At 34.9% G+C, this 25,158-nt stretch overlaps 2 protein-coding genes across 2 annotated transcripts in view; one reads left to right on the top strand and one right to left on the bottom strand.

Annotated features, from left to right (window-relative positions):
* Positions 1 to 4,817, top strand: part of LOC135202408 (histone acetyltransferase KAT8-like) — a 231,712-nt gene extending 226,895 nt beyond the window's left edge. Inside the window, exons 7-9 of the mRNA XM_064231802.1 lie at positions 102 to 251; positions 3,994 to 4,167; positions 4,316 to 4,817. Of these exons, the coding sequence (XP_064087872.1) occupies positions 102 to 251; positions 3,994 to 4,167; positions 4,316 to 4,358 (367 nt within the window). The 3' untranslated portion in view covers positions 4,359 to 4,817. The remainder of the gene's footprint in view (positions 1 to 101; positions 252 to 3,993; positions 4,168 to 4,315) is intronic.
* A 10,025-nt stretch (positions 4,818 to 14,842) lies between these two features.
* The window catches only part of LOC135202407 (uncharacterized), a 105,223-nt gene continuing 94,907 nt past the window's right edge, over positions 14,843 to 25,158 (bottom strand). Inside the window, exons 2-3 of the mRNA XM_064231801.1 lie at positions 18,370 to 18,531; positions 14,843 to 18,158 (exon numbers count right to left, since the gene is read on the bottom strand). Coding sequence (XP_064087871.1) covers positions 17,953 to 18,158; positions 18,370 to 18,531 — 368 coding nt within the window. The 3' untranslated portion in view covers positions 14,843 to 17,952. The remainder of the gene's footprint in view (positions 18,159 to 18,369; positions 18,532 to 25,158) is intronic.

Here is a 25,158-nt window from a genome sequence, read left to right as displayed (position 1 = left end):
TTTGGCTATGTATGAGTGATTGGTTTTTATGAAGAAATCAGTTTATTTCAATAAAAATTTTGATATTGATTTGTATGTAAGGTGTTTCATTGATTTTGCAGTTATGAACTTAGTAAAATGGAAGGTGTTGTTGGAAGTCCAGAAAAGCCACTGTCGGATCTAGGAAAACTTTCATACAGATCGTATTGGACTTGGGTTTTACTAGAGATTTTACGTGACTTCAAAGGCACATTATCAATTAAAGATCTAAGGTATGTATGTTTTTTTGTCACCTCAGATTAATATTTCAGTTGTGGCATAGGAAAGAATAAGTAAAACAGGCTTTTTAAATGAGGTCTAGTTTTGAGTTAGAAACAGTTTTATTTATTAACTTTGAGATAAGTTTATTGAAAAAAAAAAAAAGGATTCCCTGTAAAATGTAGATTAAGTCCTAATGCCAAATTAAAGATCTGTTTTCGGATATATGAATAACAATTTTTAACCATGATCTTACAGATGGCTGAAACAGATGTGGCCTCATCTTTAGAAATATTGAAGGTCGATTGTGTTACTGATGAACAGTATATGGATGTTATATTTAATATTTGTTATGCATACAGTACGGTCCCCAGTTATGTGAGAATTTGGTCGATCCACGACCTCGCAGAATTGGAAATTTACAGATTTCGAAACACATACCTTATGGGAATAATTCCATTAGGGCCAAGGAAAACGGCAACTTACCCAGTCAAACTTTTTTATACTACCCATTTTCAATACTTTAGATGTACTATACTGTAATTTTTTCTAATATGAAATTATTCTTATGGATAAATAAAACATTAAAAAAATTTTAATAACTTGAAAAAGTTTAAAATTATACACAGGATGGTGAAAACTCTCACACGTAAACAATCCCACCATTGGGTGCAAGTGTACTGTACGATACAGTCATTTCCTTTAAAAAACCCTTTTAGATGGAATTTCCTCTACCTATGCTCTGCCAAAAAACCTTCAAACTCCTCTATCTCATCCTTCGTGTAGAGTTCTCCTGCTGAAGGAAGGCTTTGTGAACCATTTGAGGTTTTGGGGGACTGATGGATCATGTATGTCTTCACACCTGTTAGGCCTAAGAAACTTGGTTATGAGCGTCTGTCTCTGTTTCTTTGTCCGGCACGTTCACTATGTATTTGTTTTCATATAAATTTATTCTACGTTAAAAAGAACTGATGAAAATTCAAAATTTGATATGAAATTTCAATTACTTAAAAAGAAATGATAAAAATTCAAAATTCAGCATAAAATGACAGTTTCTTGAAAAGTTTAGATCAAACTATTATCTCTCTCTCTCTCTCTCTCTCTCTCTCTCTCTCTCTCTCTCTCTCTCTCTCTCTCTCTCTCTCTCAAACACTTCTGCTTCTCTGTTAATCACTTTTACTAGTCATTTTTATCAAAACCTATTTCAACAATAGAAAAAAATAAATGATCAAATGCCAAAAGTTAGTCAAAATAAGTTAACCTAGACAATAAAATTCTTATTTTATGTTCAGCATGACGGATTTCTAGTTGTTGACTACTGCCAAAATGGAAGTTGCTCCTTTCGTCTTTAACTTAAGGACAAGCTTTTTAGTTTTGAGAAATTAGGTCTTACTCTTCAACTTCTAGGCAGATGCATACATGATGTGGATGATCAGAATACACTTTGCAGATCTGAATAATACGTATGGCGATGATGATGATACCGATCATTCAGAATACACTTCGCAGATCTGAATAATATGTATGACGATGGTGATGATACCGATCATTCATACCAACTGCTCTATGACGTCACAAATGCGTGAGGCAGAGCCTTCTGTCTTAGCTAATATGGCTGAGCAGGAAATCTTTCTCTCGCATTTCCCCTTAGAGTAATAATAGTTTGTTTCCTCCAAGCATTCCCCCGCCCCTTCTCTCAGATATCAGTGAACACACACACACACACACACACACACACACACACACACACACACACACAACTAAAATACTTGAAAAGACAATAGATTTGATATGTTTTGTGGCTCATGACTCGCAGACTTTGAACGGCTTCTCAGATACAGAAAATTGATTTTTGAGAACTAGCGACCGCTTAAAAGGGGAATCGCACAATTCAAACACGCATACTTTGGGACTGTACTGTATTTTATAGATGTTGAACTGTCTTTATGGAAGTAGGACCATGTAAAGTAATGGTAATTAAATAATGTGTCATATTGGGGTCTGACCTTAGGAAGAGTAACAAAAACCCCATGGTAAAGTAGTACACTTTATACATGAGCATTTAAGATATCCTTGAATTAACAGGAATTCCAAAGGCTTTAAGACACAAATAGTCCATAGTCTAAGTCTGTATATTTTTATGAGTTTTAACAGCTTCATCACTTAGCTACTTTTGCAGACTTGACTTTTTATCCCTCATTTACTCTAATCAGATGTTTACTCTTATTTCTTCTTTGCACTGTCTGTATAATTATGCTTTGGAAATCCTAATACTTTTTCTTCACTTATTCCAAAGTTTTGTATATTACCATGTTGAGTGTGAATATGGATATTTGCCATCGGATATCTTGAGGTTGTTTTTTATATTTATACATAATCAGAGATGTGTTGTTAACATACACAGGAAGGTCTTAAAACCTGGGAATTCATTTTTGCCAACGCTGGAATGAATTATAGTTGAGGCTATATCTACACTTCTATATATTAAGTAGCGTTCTGTAGGGTTTTCATGCCCCTCCTCTTTATACCTTTAAATGTTTCTTACATGCATGCCTTTGCCAGTGATTGAATCATCTACACTTGTTATATCTTCACCTCCCAACCATCTTTTGTTCCTCACTTTATATTCAGTTAGGCATTCTTTGATAAAATGTGATCTTAAGAGCTTATGAAAGTGAGGAGCCCATAATTTAGTAAAACTATGCTTCTAAGATTGGATTTCTAATTGTCTTTTTATATTCCCTTTCATTTACACTTTGCTTTTAATAAAATTTAACCTCTCTCTTTAAATATATAGATAGTTAAAGTTTCTTGAGATGTATCTCAGAATAGCCACTCTAAATATACCAGATTGCTGCTAAGAAAACACGTTTCATTTGCTACATTTTTTCATCTTTTTGCTAAAATTTTATTGGCAGTGTATATTCCATGATTGAATCAAAGACTATTTTAGAGATCTGTGACATTTGGCTTTACCTCTCATTGTCTACTATGCAACCTTTTGTTATACTTTGAAAGGTAGTCTCTGGTTTACAGGTGCCATGGGCTGAAAGTTCTTCCTCATTCAGATATCTTTGTAACCCCAGTGAATCCAGCCAGTGAATCCAGCATCATGCATATGTGCATCATGTGCTGAAGGTTTTGTAGTAAACATTTTGCTTATCATTTTCTTTATTGTTTCATCAGGTTATGTTCTGTAGTCATGATGCATGGGTTATATAAAAACTAAATGAATTTACCTGAATACTAAGTCTTTAAGATTTTACTTTTGTTAGTAGAGAGAATAAGGAAATCATGGTAAATCATAGGCTGCAGTGCCTATCTTATAAAGGTAAGCTCAATATTTAGAATACTAATGGCTTATTATATTTGTATACTTCTATGTGAGTGTTAGTTCAGCTTAGGAGGTGATGTTTATTCTTCATCATCATTGCCATAATTTTACATGAGCCCTTTATTATTTGGGATTATATATATGCTCTGAGTTCTCTCCATTCTCTGTCCTGTGTGTTTTCTGGCTGAACTTCCATTAGGTCTAGGTCTTCAACTATCTTGTTCTTCAGGATTTCTTGGGCCTTCATAGAGGTTTTTGTCCTGGTACTAATTGCTCGTCATCCCTGATCATCACATGCCCAAATCATCTCGACCTTTTTCAGTTTCTTGACACCATCCCTCCACTATCTTTGTATACCTTTGTACCCTTGTATATATACTGTATATAGCTAACATTAATAAAAATGTTTTGCTTTTTTTCAGCCAAATGACAAGCATCACACAACAGGATATAATATCAACATTACAGAGCATAAATTTAGTCAAATACTGGAAGGGACAACATGTCATATGTGTTACTCCAAAGTTAGTCGAGGAGTATATTTCATCGTCCCAGTTCAAGAGACCCAGATTAACTGTAGACCCTACCTTATTAAGGTGAGTAAAGGATGATTTGAATGTTGTGCTTTCCTTTGATGGTTAATATTTAAGGTGCTATATTGACTATTATTTGTATTATTTATAAGTGGAAATGTGTATCTTGTAGCACGGAGAATCTAAGTTTTTATTTCCCTGTCCGTTCCAGATGGGCTCCTCCAAAACGACAGCAGGGACAGAAGAAGAAATGAACTCATGTAAATACATTATAAGAGAATTTTATAAATATAGGTATTAATTTTGTATAAACATTTTTATTCTGTCATATGTCATTTGGAATCCCTTATACCATTATTTGAGATGAATCTTACCTACTGTCAAAGTTAGCTATATCTCCATATTGAAATAAAAAATCGAATGCCTGCCTGTATGACTGTCTAGTTTACCTTTTCTCCACCAGGTGTGTTTCGAATGTTTTAGCTCATGTCAGAATTCTCCTTGCTGCCATTGCGGTTAGGCGATTGTTGGTATTTATGAAGTTTGGCTGATTTACACCTGTTTATAGTATTATAATTTCATTTTCTTAGGATATCTTCCACCGGAAACAAAACTGGTAACATCAGGCTATGTAGGGATGATTTTGGTGTAAGCTGGATGTTGGAATTTGAAGTAGATCAACATTCGGGTTGTACTACTGCAGGGGTACAGTGTGTGATCTTGGAACTAGATGTGAAGAATGTAGGGGATTGTTAAGAGGACTTTCTGCTTGAATATGTCAGATATAGGAAAGAAGGGAAACTGATAGATTGCAAAATCAATTACAGCCAGTCCCCAGTTATCGATGGACTCAGTTAACGGAGATCTGGTTTTATGGGGCTTGTCTATCGCCATAAAATTGGCATTTTATAGTGCCATAATGGGCCAAGTTTTGCACCATAACATACCTAACAGAGGCGCCATTAACTGAAACTTTGGCACATAAATCCCAGAGTTTTGGTTAATGGCGGTTTTCACTTATCAGTACCCCGCGAGAACGGAACCCCCATTGATAACCGGGGACTACATGTAGTTAGGTCAGTACATAAACGTGTTGGTTCTATCCTACCTAGTGACCCTCCATCTGCAGCTAATGGAACAGGTAGTAATTCAATGGGTCTTTACTTCTCTTTCCTAGCTCCTTAAGCAATTGAAGATAGGTGGTTATTTTGGGACATTTAAGACTGACTAATAGGAAGTGTCTGTCCATATACTTTTTGGTTTTCTAGCATGGTTTTAGTGCCTTTCCAGAGAATGGTCAGACTTGTGGTAGACATGCAGAAATGTATTCATCTCACCAGTACATCCTCAGTCACGCAAGTGCCTTCAAGATTTATTTACAAGAAGGTATTTCTGTTCTGTGCCTTGTTTGGCTTAGTGTACACCACCTCAGTTTGTCAGGAATTTTATTGCCCATTGGTGGATGGTGTCAACTTTAGGAGCAAGAATCTTTCATATTGAATCTTTGGTTCAAGTTGGCCAACTCTGTCAACAGTATTCCAAGGGCTGAGGAACTGGTGCTTCTCCTGGACCCATTTCTATGCATTATGATTTTTAATTCTCTAAATCCTGATTCCTATCTAATGATGTGATATTGAATTGTGCAGGCTTTTCTGTCAAAGATGAATAGGCTCTTCCTTCTTGAAGAATTTTAGGCCTGAAGGAAGCTTCCCATATCATAAGGGCTTTCCTTATTAAGGAACATGGCCTCACTGGGGATTTTATCAGATAATCAGCTTCAATTAATGTACAGTTTCGGCATAAGAAATTACGAATTACAACTACGTTCTTTACATTTGTAAGTAATCCAAAACCATCTTTGTGTCTAGGTTCTGTAGGAGGGACTCTGTAACCAGGAGTTATCCAGTTTGCTCTTAAGCCTAAGTCTAGGTTTTGGTTTTTCCCTTTTTTGTGCAACATAAAACAAAGAGTTTTAACTAGTGTTATTACACTTTCTTACAATATAGAATGGTCAACACTACACCTGGTAAATCTTGTGTTGGACGAGTCTGTTAGGTGCTTGACTACCGACCTCACGGTCCGGGTTCAATTCCCCCCTCTGCCAACGCAGAATTGGAGGAATTCATTTTTGGTGATAGAAATTCATTTCTGGATGTGGTTTGGATCCCACAATAAGCTTTAGGTCCCATTGCTAAGCCCTCATGGTTTGAGCAGTGAATGTTTTTTAAGATTTGGCCAGATTCAGACTTGTTTTTACTAGAAATACTATTGAGTGATTTTAAGTTCAAGAATTGCTTAGTGTCTCGTGTAGAGCCCTTGTATCCTCATAGCAAATGATTTTCAGAATTACTAGCACTCTCGGTAGATGTTTCTCTTATTCTTCGTTAAGAGGAAATTAACTCGACCACACAATTCTATGCTCTTCCACTAACTATGTACGTATCTCCTTAACTGCTTGGAGATATTAGAATGCCCCCTCCCAATGAAGGGATTTTCAAATTATCATAGGATCTATCATTAAGTTCCTTAAGTGGAAAACAGTCGTGGCCTTGGGTCAGAAGCAGTGATCAGTGTATTGCTAAGGGTGCTATTCTAGATGAATTTTAGCACCTGGAACCTTGTAGACATCAATGTTTTTCTGCTTTTTCAGAGACTGTAAGACTTCGCTGTTTACTTTCAAAGTTATCGTTCCATACTTTCCTCGGTATTGCATCATGTGCTTTTAGATCTCGCTGAGGATCAGCACCTTAAGGGGGCCGGCCGGCTAATGCCATTTTTTAAGGACAGGACTTTGATATTCATACCACTTAATAAGGTGACTTGGGACATCTCCAAACCACATATGATTTTCGCCTCTGACCTTCGGTTTTGTGACGCCAGGGTGATTTATCCCGAAAATAACCATTTTTCAAATTCTATCTCCTCCCTTGATATTTAATATTAAGACCTGGGATTACTACCATATATAGACCTGATGTAGACCTCCAATCGAATGGGGGGTGTTTTTTTTAAAAGTCATTTTTTTGCTAGATATGAATTTTTCAATATGGTAAAAAAATAAACCCTATAAATCGGGAGAAAAAAATTTATAAAAAAAAAGACGAAACAAAAATTGGAAAAAAAGGCTCTATTTGATTATTCTATAATGTCTTTCTGAGTTATATACCAAATTCCAATGTTATAGCTTTAAAACATAGTGAGAAGATAGATTTTGAAGGTCAATAAGTATAGTTTTGAGATACAGGCGTTCAAAGTTTTCCTTCGTACGTATTTCTATAAAGACAATGTTAATAAATAATGATTATTATGAATGTATATTTCTTTTTTGTGTATTAATAAACCAAAACTATTTTATTTATCATAATTTAATCATAAATGACGATCCCTTTGCTCATACATCGTAGCCTGGGGCACTGCTTGAGGCAAGATGGGGCACTCCTTCCTACGCAACTCTCTCTCTCCCCTTCACTAACTTGGCTTATTACAGCAAATTTTCTTCTTCTGTATGTTAGCGAGATGTTTTCCTTGTATTTTCCTCTTTGGCATGATGAAATTCTTGCCGAAACAAAGATAAACAAATGTAAATGCAAGAGAACGTCAGAGGTGAAACTCGAAGGTGTACTCTCTTTTTACAAAGACAATTTAATAAATTATGATTATTATGAATTTCATATTCCATTTTGGGTATTAAAAAACCAAAACTTCGTTATTTATCATAAATAAAGATCTCTTTGCTCAAAGATCGTAGCCTTGGGCACAGTGTGACGTGTGCTGTCAGGCAAGACGGGGGCGTTACTACGCAACCCTCCCCTCTCTCTTCACAAACTACGTGTATATTATGATATTCTGTAATAATAGTTGAGTGATTTTTCTTCGTCTGTATGTTAGCGAGATGTTTTCCTTGTCTTTTCCTCATTGGCATGAAGAAATTCTTGCCGAAACATACATAAACATATGTAAAAGCAAGCGAATGTCAGAGGTGAAATCGAATGTGTAGACTACTTGAAGTTTGTGCTCGCACTGATGGTTGGACTTGGTAGGTGACTGAAGTGAAGTCTCCCTTCTCGACTCGGAGAATGTCTACAGATGCCATTGCTCCCAATTTCTTTGACAATAATTATCAAAATTTACAGTAATAGAAGAAATGTTGCATTTTCTTGTACGGATCAATGTTTTAGGCTTATTGAGTTACGTTAACTAATTACCTTGTAACTACCAAAGTAAGAGGGAATTTTGACTAAATATTTCGTATACGTATTCTCAATTGCCATATGAAGCCCCCCATGAATTTTTTCATGACTGCATTTTTTGCCCTATACCACCATACATAGGAGTTCCGGCCGGCCCCCTTAAGGTTTTGAGATTGAAGCCCATTTATCTCTATATCAGTCTCTGGAGTTTAGATGCTGGTCTAAACTTTATCTGAAATATTTACTATGAAACCTTTTATTTAGCACTATTGCCAGTTAATGAGTAAATTTATTGCCAGCACCCTTCTTTAAGATGTTGTAAAGGGAATGCTATTTTATCTAATGCCTTAGAGTTGAGGGTGATGTTAAGGCTACATTTCACAGTGAAATGTAAGAATTCCAATTTAACCTTCTTTGTGGGGAAGAAGAAGAAATGCTTCTCTGTCCTGTTTGGACAATTAAAACTTAAGAGGTAGCTATCCTTTTAGGAACCTAGAACATCTTTGTCAAAGGTTAATCCTGGAAGAGGCAAAGTTAACCGTTTATTTTGCGGTTTTTGGAAACCTAGATGTCATTGTCAAAGGTTAAGCCTGGAAGAGGCAAAATTACCTTTTGTGGTTTTAGAAAACCTAGCCCTTTTTGCCAATGGTTAAGCCTGGAGGAGGCAAAGTTAACTTTTTGTTTTGTGGTTTTAAAAAACCTAGAATGTATTTGTTGAAGGTTAAGCCTGGAAGAGGCAAAGTTAATGTTTTCTTTTGTGTTTTTAGAAACCCAGAGCATCTTTGTCGAAGAACAGATGGCCCTCTGTGATGCATTTGATTGGCTAGTGCATGAGAACTAGCTCCATATTTTCTACCTTTATTGAAGGTAAACATTCATAATGTGAAAAGCTGTTGTAACTTCATTTAGAGTTATATCTATATGTGTCGCTTCAGGATAGAATTGATGTGGTCCAGTAGAAGTGAAGTGCAATTTGTTTTTTACCTGCTCACTACCATAAGTATGCAGAATCGTACTTGGAGACAGTAAATCCCTTAATCCTCTATTAGTAGTGGGTAGTCTTCCTGAACCAAAGAAAGAGGAATCCTATAGGCTCTTTTATTTAAATCAAGGGTTTTAATATTTTGGGGAGATTGAAGGTACAAATTTGGTATAGGAGCATATCTTTACATCATAAAGGTATTTATTTTAAAGGACTGTCATTTTATAGGGCTTTTGGACTTGGGCACAGGGGTCCCCTCATGTTGCTTCTGTTTCACTCTGGCTGAATCAAAGTGGCTTTTTCTGCAAGGCTGCTCTTTGCTGCACATGTATGAGAGCCTTGCTCTTTGTATGGAATCCAACTTCTGGAGGTAGTAAAGTCCAGAAAGCACTCTGGATCAGGTAAGAATGTTGGGTTTCATGCCAGAGACCTTTAGCTCAATTGGCTGAGCAGATTTTAGTCTAGCTGCACTACCCACTATCCTCTTCTTAATGTGGGACTCAGCTAACTTTAATAGTAGGTAAGATTCATCTCAAATACTATAAATATCCATAATAAAATTTATTATTTGGATACTTACCTACTGTTAAAGTAGACCCCACCCAGCCTCCCCACAACTTAGTGGGCTGTCAAGGAGAAATATGATGAGCTAAAGCATTCGAAACACCTGGCGTAGAACAGGTGAACTAGACAGTCATCTCGGCAGCCATTCAATTTTTTGTTTGAATGCCAACAAGCCTGATCGGCGCTGATATATAGCTAACTTTAACAGTAGAGAAGTATCCAAATAATAAATTTTATTATGAAAATTTATATTATTTACTCCTGTTTCATAAACCAGTGAGGCTGCCTTTGTTTTGTCCTTTAATCTTCTTTATCACTTGTGAATCACCCATACATACCTTTCAAATTTCCTTATCTTTACCTTCTTCCAGTTTTCATCTCAGATTTTAAGGACAAAGCTTTCAGGGCAGCCCTATGAAAGTCTTAGAAATGTGAGTGGGTTGTCTGCTTACAGGGCTGTATTTTGCCCTAGTTATTATACAAAGAAAACAAAACTTTCCAAAAAGCTTATACCTAACACTTCAGTTTCAATTTTAGTATTGAAATTTCTCTTATATTTTGCTGTGTGAGAATATAGATAAATTACTAACTTATAGAAATGTGTTAGATTTTTCTAACAGTGCTACTTTTATCTTGCATCGCTACTCTTTGGTAATTTCTATGCTGTTATCTTGGCCTCGTAAAATTCTTTTTAATTGCAGTTCCTCAGATATCAGCAATGACTTATAGTGAATGCTGCTATTCTTTCAACACGGCTGAAGGTTTAGGTTGGTGGTTTTAGAGAAAATTCATTGCTCTCTATTAAGTTATGGGTGTGAAGGAGATAATATTAATATTTTGTGCAGATTTGGAGTCTGGCATTAATTTCCTTTAGCTGTGTTTTTATGGATACTATACTGTGGTCAGTGTCAACTCATTTTTCCATCCAGTTATTCATAATGCATTTGTACTTCTTTACAAGCTTTTTGGAATACATCTTATTCTATCCTCCAGCACCAACTAGTAGATCTTGTTGGGGGGAATCTTGGGCTTACTATGCTACATGATTTATTTCTTCTTTCCCTGGCAGTATTAGAACATTTAACCCTTAGTGGATGGGGTAATTCATCAGTGTGCAGCACCCAGACCGGAATAAATAGTTCCAGTATTTTTATATTGCACTCTGTGAATAAAAATGTGTAATTGAATGGACAAGCAAGACATTGATGGACGAAGTCCTTATTAAATAAATTACCTGGAATCAGGAGAGTTGAGAATCTTTGTAGAAGGAGCAGTGCAGATTCCTCAAATGCAGACCAAGCCTCACATCTGCCTTCTGTGTTTTATTTCTTGCCCATCTATGATACACCTTAAAGTTTCTGTCTTTAAATGCTCAGGGGTTTGCTTCCATTTTAGTGTGAGGGAGATGACATGACACGTTTGTTGAATAGAGATAAGTTGTCAGTCCAGGCTACCTTTACAATAACTATAATGCTCTCAGCTTTCAATTTCAGATGCCTTTAAGAACGGTACCCTGTACTGGGTTAGTGCCATCAGTGTACGTCATGTGGTGTATTGTAGGCATTACCTTGCAGAGTGCCTTCGCCCCAAGCTGCAGCCCCTTTCGTTGCTTTTACTCTACCTCCTTTCTTATTTTCTTTCTCCAATCTTGCTTTCCACCCTCTCCGAACAGTGGATTCATAGTGCAACTGCGAGGTTTTCCTCCTGTTCCACCTTTCAGACCTTTGACTGCCAATTTCTGTTTCAGCGCTGAATTAGCTCATAGGTCCCAGTGCTTGGCCTTTGGCCTAAATTCTAAATTCGATTCAATTCGGTTCAATTTAAGAAGGGTAGGAGAGGCTTATGTCCAAACTAAAGCTGGCTTGGACCATCTTTACTGTTTTAAGCATTACATATCATTGAACAGTTGAACCAAATAGTCATGTCAGATTTCTAGGTTAGACAAGTGACTGGGCTGGTCTGAAGGATTCATTGTCAAAATACGAGGAAAATTGAGCCTGGAAAATTAGGACTGCTAATGGGTTGGTATAGAAAACATGTCAGTTGGCCAAATGGTCAGTTCAGAAAAACTAATGACGTTTTTTCTGTACTTGTGATTGAATTTGTGACTAAAGATTCAACTACTGTTAACTTTGGCAACGTTTTCAGGTTGGAAAAAGATAAGACACTGAAGGGACTGTGAGCCTTACTTTGCAAAGGAATGAGGAGAGCTGGTTTCACTCTGAAATCCTTGGCAGTCTCCAGCAATGCTGATCTTTTCTTTAAAAAACAATCAAATTATAATATGTTATGTCTGAAAAATAAAAATTCAGACGATTTGCAAGTATGATTCACAGATCTAATTTTTTGGAGGGAAAGCATTGAACATTTCCCATGCGACATATTCATATACTGTACCAGTAGCTAGTCATTGTATTAATATTACGTGTACCTTTACTAAGGTCAGTACCCATGACTTCAAAGCACATTCTTATTGGTTAGACGTCTTGTTAACTGAACAGTACCATGCAGCTTATAGCTGAGTAGTAATGTTCATAACATAATGCTGTCACTTAGTGCTTTATGAAAATGCTATTAAGGATGCAGATGTACTGTATAGCCTGCTTTTATCATCCCTCTCTGTTGCTTCTTTTCTTGACACTTGGTGAAGGGTTTTTCTCTTGAGACCTCTTTTTGTCTCTCAATGATTGTACTTTAGACCAACTGCATACTGTATCAGGCAAATATCATAAGTAAATAAAACTTTTGTATTTGCTAAACTTGTATATTATAATACATTTACATGAATGTTAACATTTACACTTATTGGTTCTATGGAAGTTTCATTGTTGAGTATATCACAAATTCAGAATGACCACAAACACAGCAAGTTCTTTGCTGGATTGTATTTACCTCTGTATTCCATTCCTTTGTCATAATCCTCTCAGACTCTGTTTGTGGTCTGTACTTTCATTATGCCTAGACATGTACACTGGGTCTGTACATTGTACAAACAGTATAGTGCATATTCTATGAGGATATCTCATAATTGAATATACGTACATGATTAAGTCACTTTTCATTTCAAAAGCTACTTGGTTACCTGTGAATTACAAAAGACGTTCTTATCATTATAAGTGATGCTGAGGTTATGAAACACCAAGATATTCATGAACACTTGTCACATCACAAATGTCAAGATCTTTATTTTTTCTAAACTCAGTCTTACCTCAATGACTAGTACAAACATATGGAATCAAATCATGGTCTTATAAGGCCTACAACTGCTTCAAAAGTGTGCACTGCTCACAAGTGTTTTTTATTGTACAAGAAATGAACATGACAACAAACTTAGGCATTTTTAAGAGGCTGCCCATAACAAAGGTACTAAATGAAGTGTGCTGCAGAATGACGAGAGGTCTTTTTTGACATCTCTTGGTGTTATGACTGCATAACACCTGTTCATGTGTAGTGTCTTAAACCTTTCACAGTATTTCACAGTTAATAAAACTTTCATAGTAGGCCTTGCTAGTTAAGGGAAACAAATATGAGTATAAATGAGTGGTATAAACAATGAGGTTTTTGTTTTTCTTTACCAGTGTTGTAATCTTCCTCAATACTGTATGTTACTGTACAAAAGAGCTTTACAAGCAAAAATGATACAGTTGCAATGTTCATAAAGTGAATTATTTGGTGTTCAGCTAGGTTATAATACTATTTAAATACTTTCTTTGAAACTGTTTAACAAAGTTTGAATTTTGTTTCCCTTTGCCAAATTCCCTGTAATTTTGGTTTCTATTTTGACATTTTGTACTTACTAATAACAGCTTCTGCTTGTTTTGATGCAGATCTGGGGAAGAGTTTAACAAGGGGAGGAAAATCTCAGAGAAGAAAGAAATTTTTAAGGTATATGCATCATCTATTGGTTATGTATTGAAAACTAAATGAGTTGTCTAAAGGAAACATTATGTTGTGAAACTTGCAGTTAACCAAATCATTCCCAAGTATATATTGATCTTACTTTAGCAAAGAAAACCATTGTCTTTTTATTTAAAATAAGACAATTTTTGTTTTGCTTTGAAGAAATTTTACTTTTGAGTTTTCCATATATATATATATATATATATATATATATATATATATATATATATATATATATATATATATATATACATATACATCATATATATATATATATATATATATATATATATATATATGTGTGTGTGTATATATATATATATATATATATATATATATATATATATATATATATATATATATATATATATATATATATATATATATATACATATACATATACATATATATGTATGTGTATATATATATATATATATATACATGCACACATATACATACACTGTACTGTATAGAATATTCACCAGAGGGAGGGGTATAAAACACGGCAAGAATAAGGGACATCTGCTGTCCTTCACCCAAAAAGTTCACAGAATGTATTCCACGCAACATTTAAAAGAGAAGGGTAATGTCAGACACTACTTCTTTTTTCAGAGCAATGGTTTCTTCAGGGTCATGTTACATTTTTAATAAAAATTAATTCTGAATTGCTCACCAGCTTAAAACCATGACTGGGTAGTACATATTTTATTTCTTATTTTCACAAGAAAAGTATTAAAGGCTGAAGCCTTGATGTGGATTCTTCATATAGTGTATGAGTGAACACAGTATTCAGGAGGACTTAGCAGTGTTTAAATACCAACATCAAAGTGAGTAATGTCACTGTAAAACACACAGTTTCTCATCATACAGCATTGAAAAGATAGGTACACATAGATCATGAAGTCTGGAATATCTCTTTGGTACATAAAGATTTACATGATTATAATGGTAGTTTTTCCAGTTATTATGGGTTCTTTAATGATTCCAGGATCAAGGATTTGGAATGTGAACCTTTACCTGCTGGTATCAAAGCCATTAACACTTAGTAGTTAGAATTTAGTAGCAACTCCAACATCTCGGACATGCAGAAAAAATACAAACATTGCACAGTTAGCTGAAGTGTATTGACAAGTAGAAACAGGCAAACATCATACTGAAGTGTAGAGACGCTTGACATGAACACTGGTAGTATAATTTACAGTATGTTTTTGTTCCACATACACATAAAAGTCATTCTGAGCTCTTGCAGCATTGTCTTCTCTCTGGAGACAACTGAGGGTACCACATAAGAAGGGCATTTACTTATGCTGTACATAATGAATATAGTATTAACAAATTGCAGGTAAAAGTGTGTACATATATATATACAAAGTGCAGGTATGTTTAACTCCAGACACAATATTACACAAATGTTAACTTCATTACACATTAAATCCTTTTGTGTAATGTCAAATAATTTATTGACTCTTGGTAGTGTTTGTTGATGAGTAATTGTGAACTCATATTTTGTGGTTGTGTTTGCTCCAATGCATAGTACTTACAATCTTTAAATTCTTAGTTTTATCCACTTGAATTGTGATAGAAATTTTGTGTAATGCCAAAAAAATTATTTATTGAGATAACTAGCCTTACAGACTTTTAATTCCAATTTGGTTTCCTATGTGGTCAAACTGTAGCTCTACTGTACTGACAGACTGAGTGTTGCAGGAGAATAGTAATACAATACCAGTTAGTTAATTTCCTTCAGAATTATGCCCTGAAGAAAATCTTGTCAGTGAGGAATAATGGGTTTGCAAATGAAAACCTGTGTTGAGTCTGGTCAGTAAAGTAAAATTAGATACTGTAAGATAAAATATAGACATAGAGGAATAAGGCATTAGTTGATACTTTTCTTGTAACACCAAAACTTCTGCTACAGAAATGGGATCTCTTCTGTCAAACTCAAATACTAGCAGAAATTTGCTCACAGATTCTTAGGTTGAGAACACAAGGAAGTTCTTATAAAGGGTCCAGCAATTCTTCACCAACAATTCATGCTTTTGTCATTACATGACAAAAAATCTATTAACAGCCAAAAAAAACAGTAAAAAAAAGGAAAGAAAGTTGTCTGCTGTTTTCTGTTTGCATTAGAGCTTGACCAATCGAGCCCTGGGTCTCATTTTGCTCTAATGAGAGCTTTGTAAAAACTGACAGCTATACCATCAGTCACCCCTTAAGTATCTCTTAAGTTTTAAGACTTGTTCATTGGACAAAATCTATTTCTTAAACAGTCATTTAACCCTATGTCACTAAGCACAATTTGAACTCGCTTTTTACAAGGCAGATGTTTCCACTGGAAAGCAGAAGAGAGCATCAAAACTGCATATCTATTTACATATTATGCTACAGTTGTGAATATTACCATCATTTGCACTAAGAATTTCTGTGAGTATGCAACTTTCCAAGCACATGCCTGGAACCCAAGCAAACACCAAAGAACCTCAGTCAGGTAAAGGTAACTAAATTGGGAGGTATGTCTATGCAACGTAATGTTGGCGTTTTGTTCTTTTTTTTTTCTTTTGTTTCTTTTTTTACATCTTCACATACGAAAGTGAGGTTTAGTCTCCTAGAGATTTACAAATGATAAAGAACGCAATGGTACTAAAGTGAAATCTAAATTTGAATATACAAGGTAAAATGTACAGTGCAAGGCTTCACTTTCTCTCTCAACATGTACAATATATTTCTCTCTTTATATTTAAAAATGTTCAAACTACATTTGCTGCAAATAAGCAGTACTAGTACACTACCTTTTTTTATTTGGTAACCTAACATGTTGCAGTCTAATTTTGCATACTGAATAATACCATGTCACAGTATGCTCAGGACTTGTTGAAAAATATTTGGCTAAGATTCAAAGAAAAAAATAAAAAAAGATGAGAACATGCTAGTTTTTATGAATATCTCAAGTTTTTCCAAATTGGTCAGGGAATTTAGACAACAGATGACACGGTTCCCTTGATCAAAGCCTCACTCATGGGATTATGAGAGTTTTGCATAGTAGGCCTGAATCTCAAGCAGTGTTTGGAAACATTGAGGTTGGGAACATAAGGAATGGGAAAGCGATTATGAAATAGAAAAAAAAGCAGTTTCATAACATTCAGTAACTTTTGCCTCATCTTGAATGAAAGATTTTTCAGAAGGACGAAGGACTTTACAGAAACTTAGTGAATTGAGTAGCAGTCCAATAGCTTCCAACTGCTTGCATCCTATTTCATAGTAACTTTCCCTTAGATTCTGAATAATAATAGGTGCAAAAAGGCAATGTGGAACTCTACAGCAAATTTGCTTCATCCACTCTCTAAGGCAGAAGCTCAAATTATATCTCTTTGATCCTTATTGATAACACACATTCCTTTCATGCAGCGCTCAATTCATTGACGACATCTTTTGATCTCAATTGCATATGTAGACAAAGCTTGTTTTTATTTTTCAGTGTTCACCTGAATGACAACAACATATTGGCAGACGTATAGTATAAACAACTCTTGGTAGTACTGTACTTTGGAATGTCCTTCATACGACTACAGCATTATCATTAATATCTATAAAGTGTAACAATTATGCTTCTGTATTATGAACAGTGCATAACACTTCGGAACAAAATGAATTATTAGGTTTGCATTGCAAACAATGGGAAAATTCTGCCCTAATCAATGCTACCTTGAACAGTATGTGATGCTTTACATAAGGAAACTTCTTATGAGACTAAAGTGAGTATCCTCCATTTTCACTGATACATGGTATGAGAGAGAGGTCTGTTTAACAAGAGTTAATGGCAGTAGGATTTTTGTGAATGACCGAGATTTTGATTGGTCCGGGTTATGATGTTTTGGGACAATTTCAGCAACTTTTAGGTGAACATATCTCCAATTTTTCATTACACGTTTAAATGCAATTCAATTCAAGTTTTAGGTTTGTAACTATTTCATCATTACCAAGCCTTCTTCTAACATCAGATCCTTTTTTCTTAAAGTATATTACCAAACAATAGTTTAACAACACAGGTCTTATCAGCTTTGATTACAGTATATTGTAACATTTTGTATTAGGACAGATGAAATGAAAGAAAGCCATCAATAACCTTTCAAAAATAATCTCGGGTGGAAGGGCGGGGTAATTTGGGTGTGTAGTTTGTGGTTTTATAACTTTTTTGCTTTGTTCTTGAAAAATCTAGAAGAGTTTTGTAAGAACCACAAGAATAACAGCCAAACCCATTGAGGCCATCACAGTATTTGCCGGGTTGCAACCGTCCCCCTCACAGTGGCAGTAGGTAATCATGATATCCTTGGTACCTGTCCTTGTGTAACATTCTCCAACTGGGTATTTGGCATCATCGATCCAACCACATCCACGGACTGTTCGAGTGTTTCCTTGAACTGTTGGGAAGAAATTATTAATTACACATAATGTAGGCCTACTGCCATAGTTTGTCCCTTACTGAATGTCCAATGATTCATTAGATATCATAGACCTACTAGCATAGTTTCAAACTGAATGTGAAATGATTTTTTAAACATATATAGACACACTGGAATAGTTCCATACAAGTTAAAAAACAAGAATGAAATAAAAGTCAAACCAACTTACTGTGTTGTACAATTTTTCTGCAGTACAAAGCTTCCATACCAGGCAAGTGGTCTCTTTTAAGCTGACTGCAATCTACCTGGTCTAGAGTGTGCCTGTCGAAATTATGCTCTCCACATCGGGGGTCAATTGCACTGTTGCACTGCCAGCATAGTACACTTTCACCTGTGAAAGACACGGCGTGTTAAGCGATATTCTCATATAAGAGTAAACTAACATATTGATCAAGCAAGAACTTACATGGTCAAGTGCCATTGAAAATATTTAAAAGTGTTAGTAAAATTAAATTATTATATGACTTGCTTTACATGGTTTTGTTAAATTGTATTGGTTTGGTGAAAACCATTTCAGTGTTATTTCAATTTTAGATCATCTCTGAATGTGTTAAGATGTAGACAGTCTGCTCTCATCTCTCCGTACACATGTGCACACAAACTTATGTAAAGTAAGATGTAATAAGTAGTTCCAACAAAAATGGAAAAATCGTAATCAAGGACAGACTTATACCTTGACAAAATCAACCAACTCCTTAGTGACACAAACACTTCACGACAAATTGATGAAAAATCCCCTCCAAAATGTCCACAAAGAATTTTTTAGGAAACTAACATTACTTGTCCAAGACCAAAAGAGCATTGAACTATTGGAGAAATTTATAGTCATTAACCCAAAACTACCTAACTTTTATGGCCTTCCCAAAACTCACAAAGATAATCTTACATTTAGACCCATCATCTCGTGCCGGAGCATTCGATTATAAAATTTCTAAATGGTTAGCTGGCCTCCTTTCCCCTTTCTTAGGCACTTTTTCTCCCAGTCACATTAAACATTCGGAAGATTTTTGTCACAAATTCAGAGAAGCACATATACCACTTGATGTAGATTCCCTATTCACAAAAGTACCAGTACAGGATGTTCTAAAGTTTTTGAGGAAAAAATTAGCACCCTATTCTGAACATTTCCCACTGGCTCTTGGCAAAATAATAATTAGTTATATTTTGTGTATCTAATAACTTATTTTAATTCGGGGAATCATTCTATAACAAAAATTCGGGTGTAGTATGGGAAGCCCTTTAAGTCCTATTCTAGCCAATCTACACATGGAATACTTTGAAACTATAGTAATAAATGCAATAAAACCCAAAGACATGCTATGATATTCGAACATTTTGATATAATAGGTGGGGCAATTTCAACGAATTCCTTTCAAAATTAAATGCTTTTGTGCCCAGCATCAAATTTAAAGTTGAATGGGAAACAGACAACAAGATTCCTTTTCTTGATATTTTAGTAATTAGAGAGTTGGCAGAATACAAGTTTATCATATACAGAAAACCAACATTCTCGCTTTCATACATTCACTACTTTATTTATCATGACATTACTATCAAGATGGGCGTAGCCAGCAACCTATTCTCAAGAGCCTTACGAATTTGTGCCCCAGATTTCCAAGAAAAAGAATTTGAACTAATTCATAAGCAGCTTTTGATTTTAAGGTATCCTGACCATATAATTGAGAAAGCGATTCATAAAGCAAACATAATTTTCTACGGGCCCCCCCTTAAGACAAGACCAGAGAGACACCCTACAATAAAATAAAAATCCCACACCTGGACAGGATTAAGATGTTGAGACAGACTTTTGGAAAATCTAACTCTTTTGCTTTTACCTAGCCAAATCCCTGATTAACGTCCAACAAAAGTCAACACCCCAAAGACACAGGAGTATACAAAATCTCATGCCTGAACTGTGACCAATCTTACATCAGAATAAACTAGAATTTGTCACATATAATTTATAGCAGCAAATGTCGGTACAAAAGCCAGATGATAGGGTCAGCCTTGATTATATAAAGACAAGTAATGAACATCTCAAAGGGTGCCTAAGATTCAGATATAATAATAAAATCTTCCTTCAACCAATACTTAAGAAGATTAAAGATGAATTATCAAACGGGGTGATGTAGTTAAACAGCTACTACCTGTGGATGGATATCTTGGTACACGTATATACAGTGGGCCCCCGTATTTGTGTTCTCCGGATTCACGGACTCACACATACGCGGATTTCTCTCTGGAACATCTGCCATTATTTGTGGAAAATTTGCCTATACGCAGTATTTTTCTATGAGAAATATCCACAAATTCCTGTTTTTTTTTATCAATTTCATCATAAAATGCACGTGTTATGATAAATCTATTAAAAAAACCAGGTATGAAAATTTATAGTGGGGTTTTCTTGAGTTCTAACTAAAAAAACAGGGGGTTTTAAACATTTTTATAGGGGCTCCAATTATATGTTGGTTCTAAATATTTGTGGTGAGGGGTCTGGTACACATCCCCCGCGAATATGGGGGACCACTGTTCTGCCTTTTGTGTAACTTCTCATTCATTACCTACCTGAAGAGAGAGACAGCAGTCTCTGAAATATAGTACTTACTTTCTATATTTTGAGGTTTGTATGGGCTCCTTTTATTATATAATATATATATATATATATATATAATACACATACATACATCAACATATATATGAGGGCCTCAGAACCACAGAGTTGTAAATGCCACCCCCACCAATATTGAGTTAAGAGTACTAGTAGATTTGGCAACATTTCCTCTGTCTATTTGTTGCATTTCTATGTTATTCAGGAGTTTCAAAAAGGTCGAAATCCCTACTTGAGCAGTAGGAATGATCGATTTTGTCTACATGAATGAACGTTGTGTTACAGCCTCATAAGAGCTCAGTTAGAACCACAAGGAAGGACATGCGTAGCTCAAGAGTGAGCCAATGAGAGCGCGCATCACCAATCACCGCACAGTTTACAATCTCCGCTATTGTTTACATTTCCCACCTCCCCTTATTTTCAAGTTCTTTAGCGGATGTACAGTATTTTAATGGTGAGTACAGATTAAAATATTTGCTCTTCTTAGAGAAGTAGTAGTGAGTGTAGTAGTATTATTTTTCTATAATTTTTTTGTGTTTGATTGTTATTATAATATTGGTGATGATTATTTTAATGGCTACACATTATGATGATGGAATGTTATCATGGTCAATATCATTATTACTAATATTATCGTATTATCATTATTATTTGCTATTATCATTAATAATATTAATATCAATACTCCTGTTATTATTATTATTATTATTATTATTATTATTATTATTATCAGTATAATATCCATGATTGTTATACTACGAAAGCATTTTCATGGTGTGTACACATTTTATTATCATTATTATTATTATCAATATTATTAACCAATATTACTGTATTACCATTATTACTGATATTATTTTTATATTATATTTTTTAATATTATTATTATTGCTATTATTACTATTACTGTTATTATTATTATTATTATTATTATTATTATTATTATTATTATTAATATTACATCTATTGCTGTTATAACACGAATATAATAACACTTTATTATCCTTTTACACATTTGATTATGGTTTAAGCGCTGTTATGAATAAAATATACACAAATGTGAGGGGTTAGGCGTACATTTTGAATGCTAGCGCACAAGCGCACCCCACAATTTATTTTTAATTATCACCAAAAATTTATAAAGGGTAGGGCTTTCATATGAAACTTAGTTTAAATCAATATCTTTCTTAGAAGCAGAGTAATGAGTGCTAGACTTTGAGGGTAATTTACTCATTTTTTAAAAAGTGGCGTTTACCACCTTGTGGTTCTGAGGCCCTCATATATCTATATATTATATATATATATATATATATATATATATATATATATATATATATATATATATATATATATATATATATCGATTTTGTCTACATGAATGAACGTTGTGTTACAGCCTCATAAGAGCTCAGTTAGAACCACAAGGAAGGACATGCGTAGCTCAAGAGTGAGCCAATGAGAGCGCGCATCACTAAGCGGGTAGTCAGTTCTAAGCCAATCAGCATTTTTCCCCATAAGGCGCCCGTAAGTGCCGGCCAATCACCGCACAGTTTACAATCTCCGCTATTGTTTACATTTCCCACCTCCCCTTATTTTCAAGTTCTTTAGCGGATGTACAGTATTTAATGGTGAGTACAGATTAAAATATTTGCTCTCTTAGAGAAGTAGTAGTGAGTGTAGTAGTATTATTTTTCTATAATTTTTTTTGTGTTTGATTGTTATTATAATATTGGTGATGATTATTTTAATGGCTACACATTATGATGATGGAATGTTATCATGGTCAATATCATTATTACTAATATTATCGTATTATCATTATTATTTGCTACGTGCGTTAAACGTTCGAATTGGCTAACATGGTAGAGGGGGTTTCATATCGATTTTAATTACGAAAAAACCAAGTTCGACGGTGATTTGTAAGGTCAGAATCGATATAAAATTATAGCCTCTGTTAGCTGAATTGATAACGTCACTGTCGGTCCTGATTTCGTTTCTGTCCATTGGACGGTGGTTCGATCCCATGAGGGGAAGAAATTATTATCAACTAAAAATTCCCATTCGGCACATATATGAAAATATATCAATTCCGAGGTAGAGCTAATTAAATATTAAAGGACATTTGTAGCTCGAATGATTTATATGAATCACGGTGATGCGATAATTATTCATAATATGTCTATGTGCATCAAACATTTGAATTGGATAACATGGTAGAGGGGGTTTCATATCGATTCTAATTACAAAAAACCGAGTTCGACAGTGATTTGTAAGGTCAGAATCGATATAAACTTATAGCCTTTCGGTTAGCCAAATTGATAACGTCACTGTCGGTCCTGATTTCGTTCCTGTCCGTTGGACGATGGTTCGATCCCATGAGGGGACGAAATTATCAACTAAAAATTCCCTTTCGGTACATATATGAAAATATATCAGTTCCGGGGTAGAGCGAATTAGATATTAAAGGACATTTGTAGCTCGAATGATTTATATGAATCACGGTGATGTGATAATTATTCATAATATGGCTATGTGCGTCAAACGTTCGAATTGGCTACCAAGGTAGAGGGGGTTTCATATCGATTCTAATTACGAAAAAACCGAATTTGACGGTGATTTGTAAGGTCAGAATCGATATAAACTTATAGCCTCTGTTAGCCGAATTGATAACATCACCGTCAGTCCTGATTTCGTTCCTTTTCGTTGGACGGTGGTTCGATCCTATGAGGGGACGAAATTATTATCAACTAAAAATTCCCATTCATTATATATATGAAAATATATCAGTTCCGAGGTAGAGCGAATTAGATATTAAAGGACATTTGTAGCTCGAATGATTTATATGAATCACGGTGATGTGATAATTATTCATAATATGGCTACTTGCGTCAAACGTTCGAATTGGCTAACATGGTAGAGTGGGTTTCATATCGATTCTAATTACAAAAAAAACAGAGTTCGTGATTTGCAAGGTCAGAATCGATATAGACTTTTGCCTCTCTGTTAGCCGAATTGACAACGTCACTTTTGGTCCTGATTTCGTTCCTTTCCATTGGACGGTGGTTCGATCCCATGAGGGGATGAAATTATTATCAACTAAAAATCCCCATTTGGTACATACATGAAAATATATCAGTTCCGAGGTAGAGCGAATTAGATATCAAAGGACATTTGTAGCTCGAATGATTTATATGAATCACGGTGATGTGATAATTATTCATAATATGGCTACGTGCGTCAAATGTTCGAATTGGCTAACATGGTAGAGGGGGTTTCATATCGATTCTAATTACGAAAAAACCGAGTTTGACGGTGATTTGTAAGGTCAGAATCGATATAAAATTATAGTCTTTCTGTTAGCCGAATTGATAAGGTCACTGTTGGTCCTGATTTTGTTCCTGTCCGTTGGACGGTGGTTCAATCCCATGAGGGGACGGAATTATTATCAACTAAAAATTCCCCTTCGGTACATATATGAAAATATATCAATTCCAAGGTAGAGCGAATTAGATATTAAAGGACATTTGTAGCTCGAATGATTTTTATGAATCATGGTGATGTGATATTTATTCATTATATGGCTACTTGCGTCAAACGTTCGAATTAGCCAACAGGTAGAGGGGGTTTCATATCGATTCTAATTCCGAAAAAACTGAGTTCGACGGTGATTTGTAAGGTCAGAATCGATATAAGCTTATAGCCCTCTGTTAGCCGAATTGATAACGTCACTGTTGGTCCTGATTTCGTTCCTGTCTGTTGGACGGTGGTTCGATCCCATGAGGGGACGAAATTATTACCAACTAAAAATTCCCCTTCGGTACATATATGAAAATATATCAATTCCGAGGTAGAGCGAATTAGATATTAAAGGACATTTGTAGCTCGAATGATTTATATGAATTACAGTGATGTGATAATTATCCATATATGTATATATATAGTATATATATATATATATATATATATATATATATATATATATATAATATAAATATAATATATATATAATATATAATACTCTTCTCTTTCTTTCTATCTCTCTCGGTTTTCCTCTCCCTCTCGTTCCTTTCTCTTACTCTCTTTTTCTCTCTCCAACGATCACTGTCTCTTACCCTCTTTCTTCTCAGTAATACCAACTCTGTCTGTCTGTCTGTCTGTCTTTTTTCCTCTTTCTTCTCCCTAACACCCGGTCTACTCTCTCTCATTTTCTCTCCCTCTCATTTTTCTCTCTGTCAACCCCCTTCTAAAACTACCCTTTTGATGTCATTGATGTTTACCCTATAGTATTATTTTCCAAATGATAAGTCATATGTATACAGAAATTTGTAAAGTAACTAAGTCTATGGCCAT

This window comes from Macrobrachium nipponense, chromosome 30, assembly GCF_015104395.2.
Source record: "Macrobrachium nipponense isolate FS-2020 chromosome 30, ASM1510439v2, whole genome shotgun sequence".
NCBI lineage: Eukaryota > Metazoa > Arthropoda > Malacostraca > Decapoda > Palaemonidae > Macrobrachium > Macrobrachium nipponense.
This window is presented reverse-complemented; position numbering and strand designations above follow the sequence as displayed.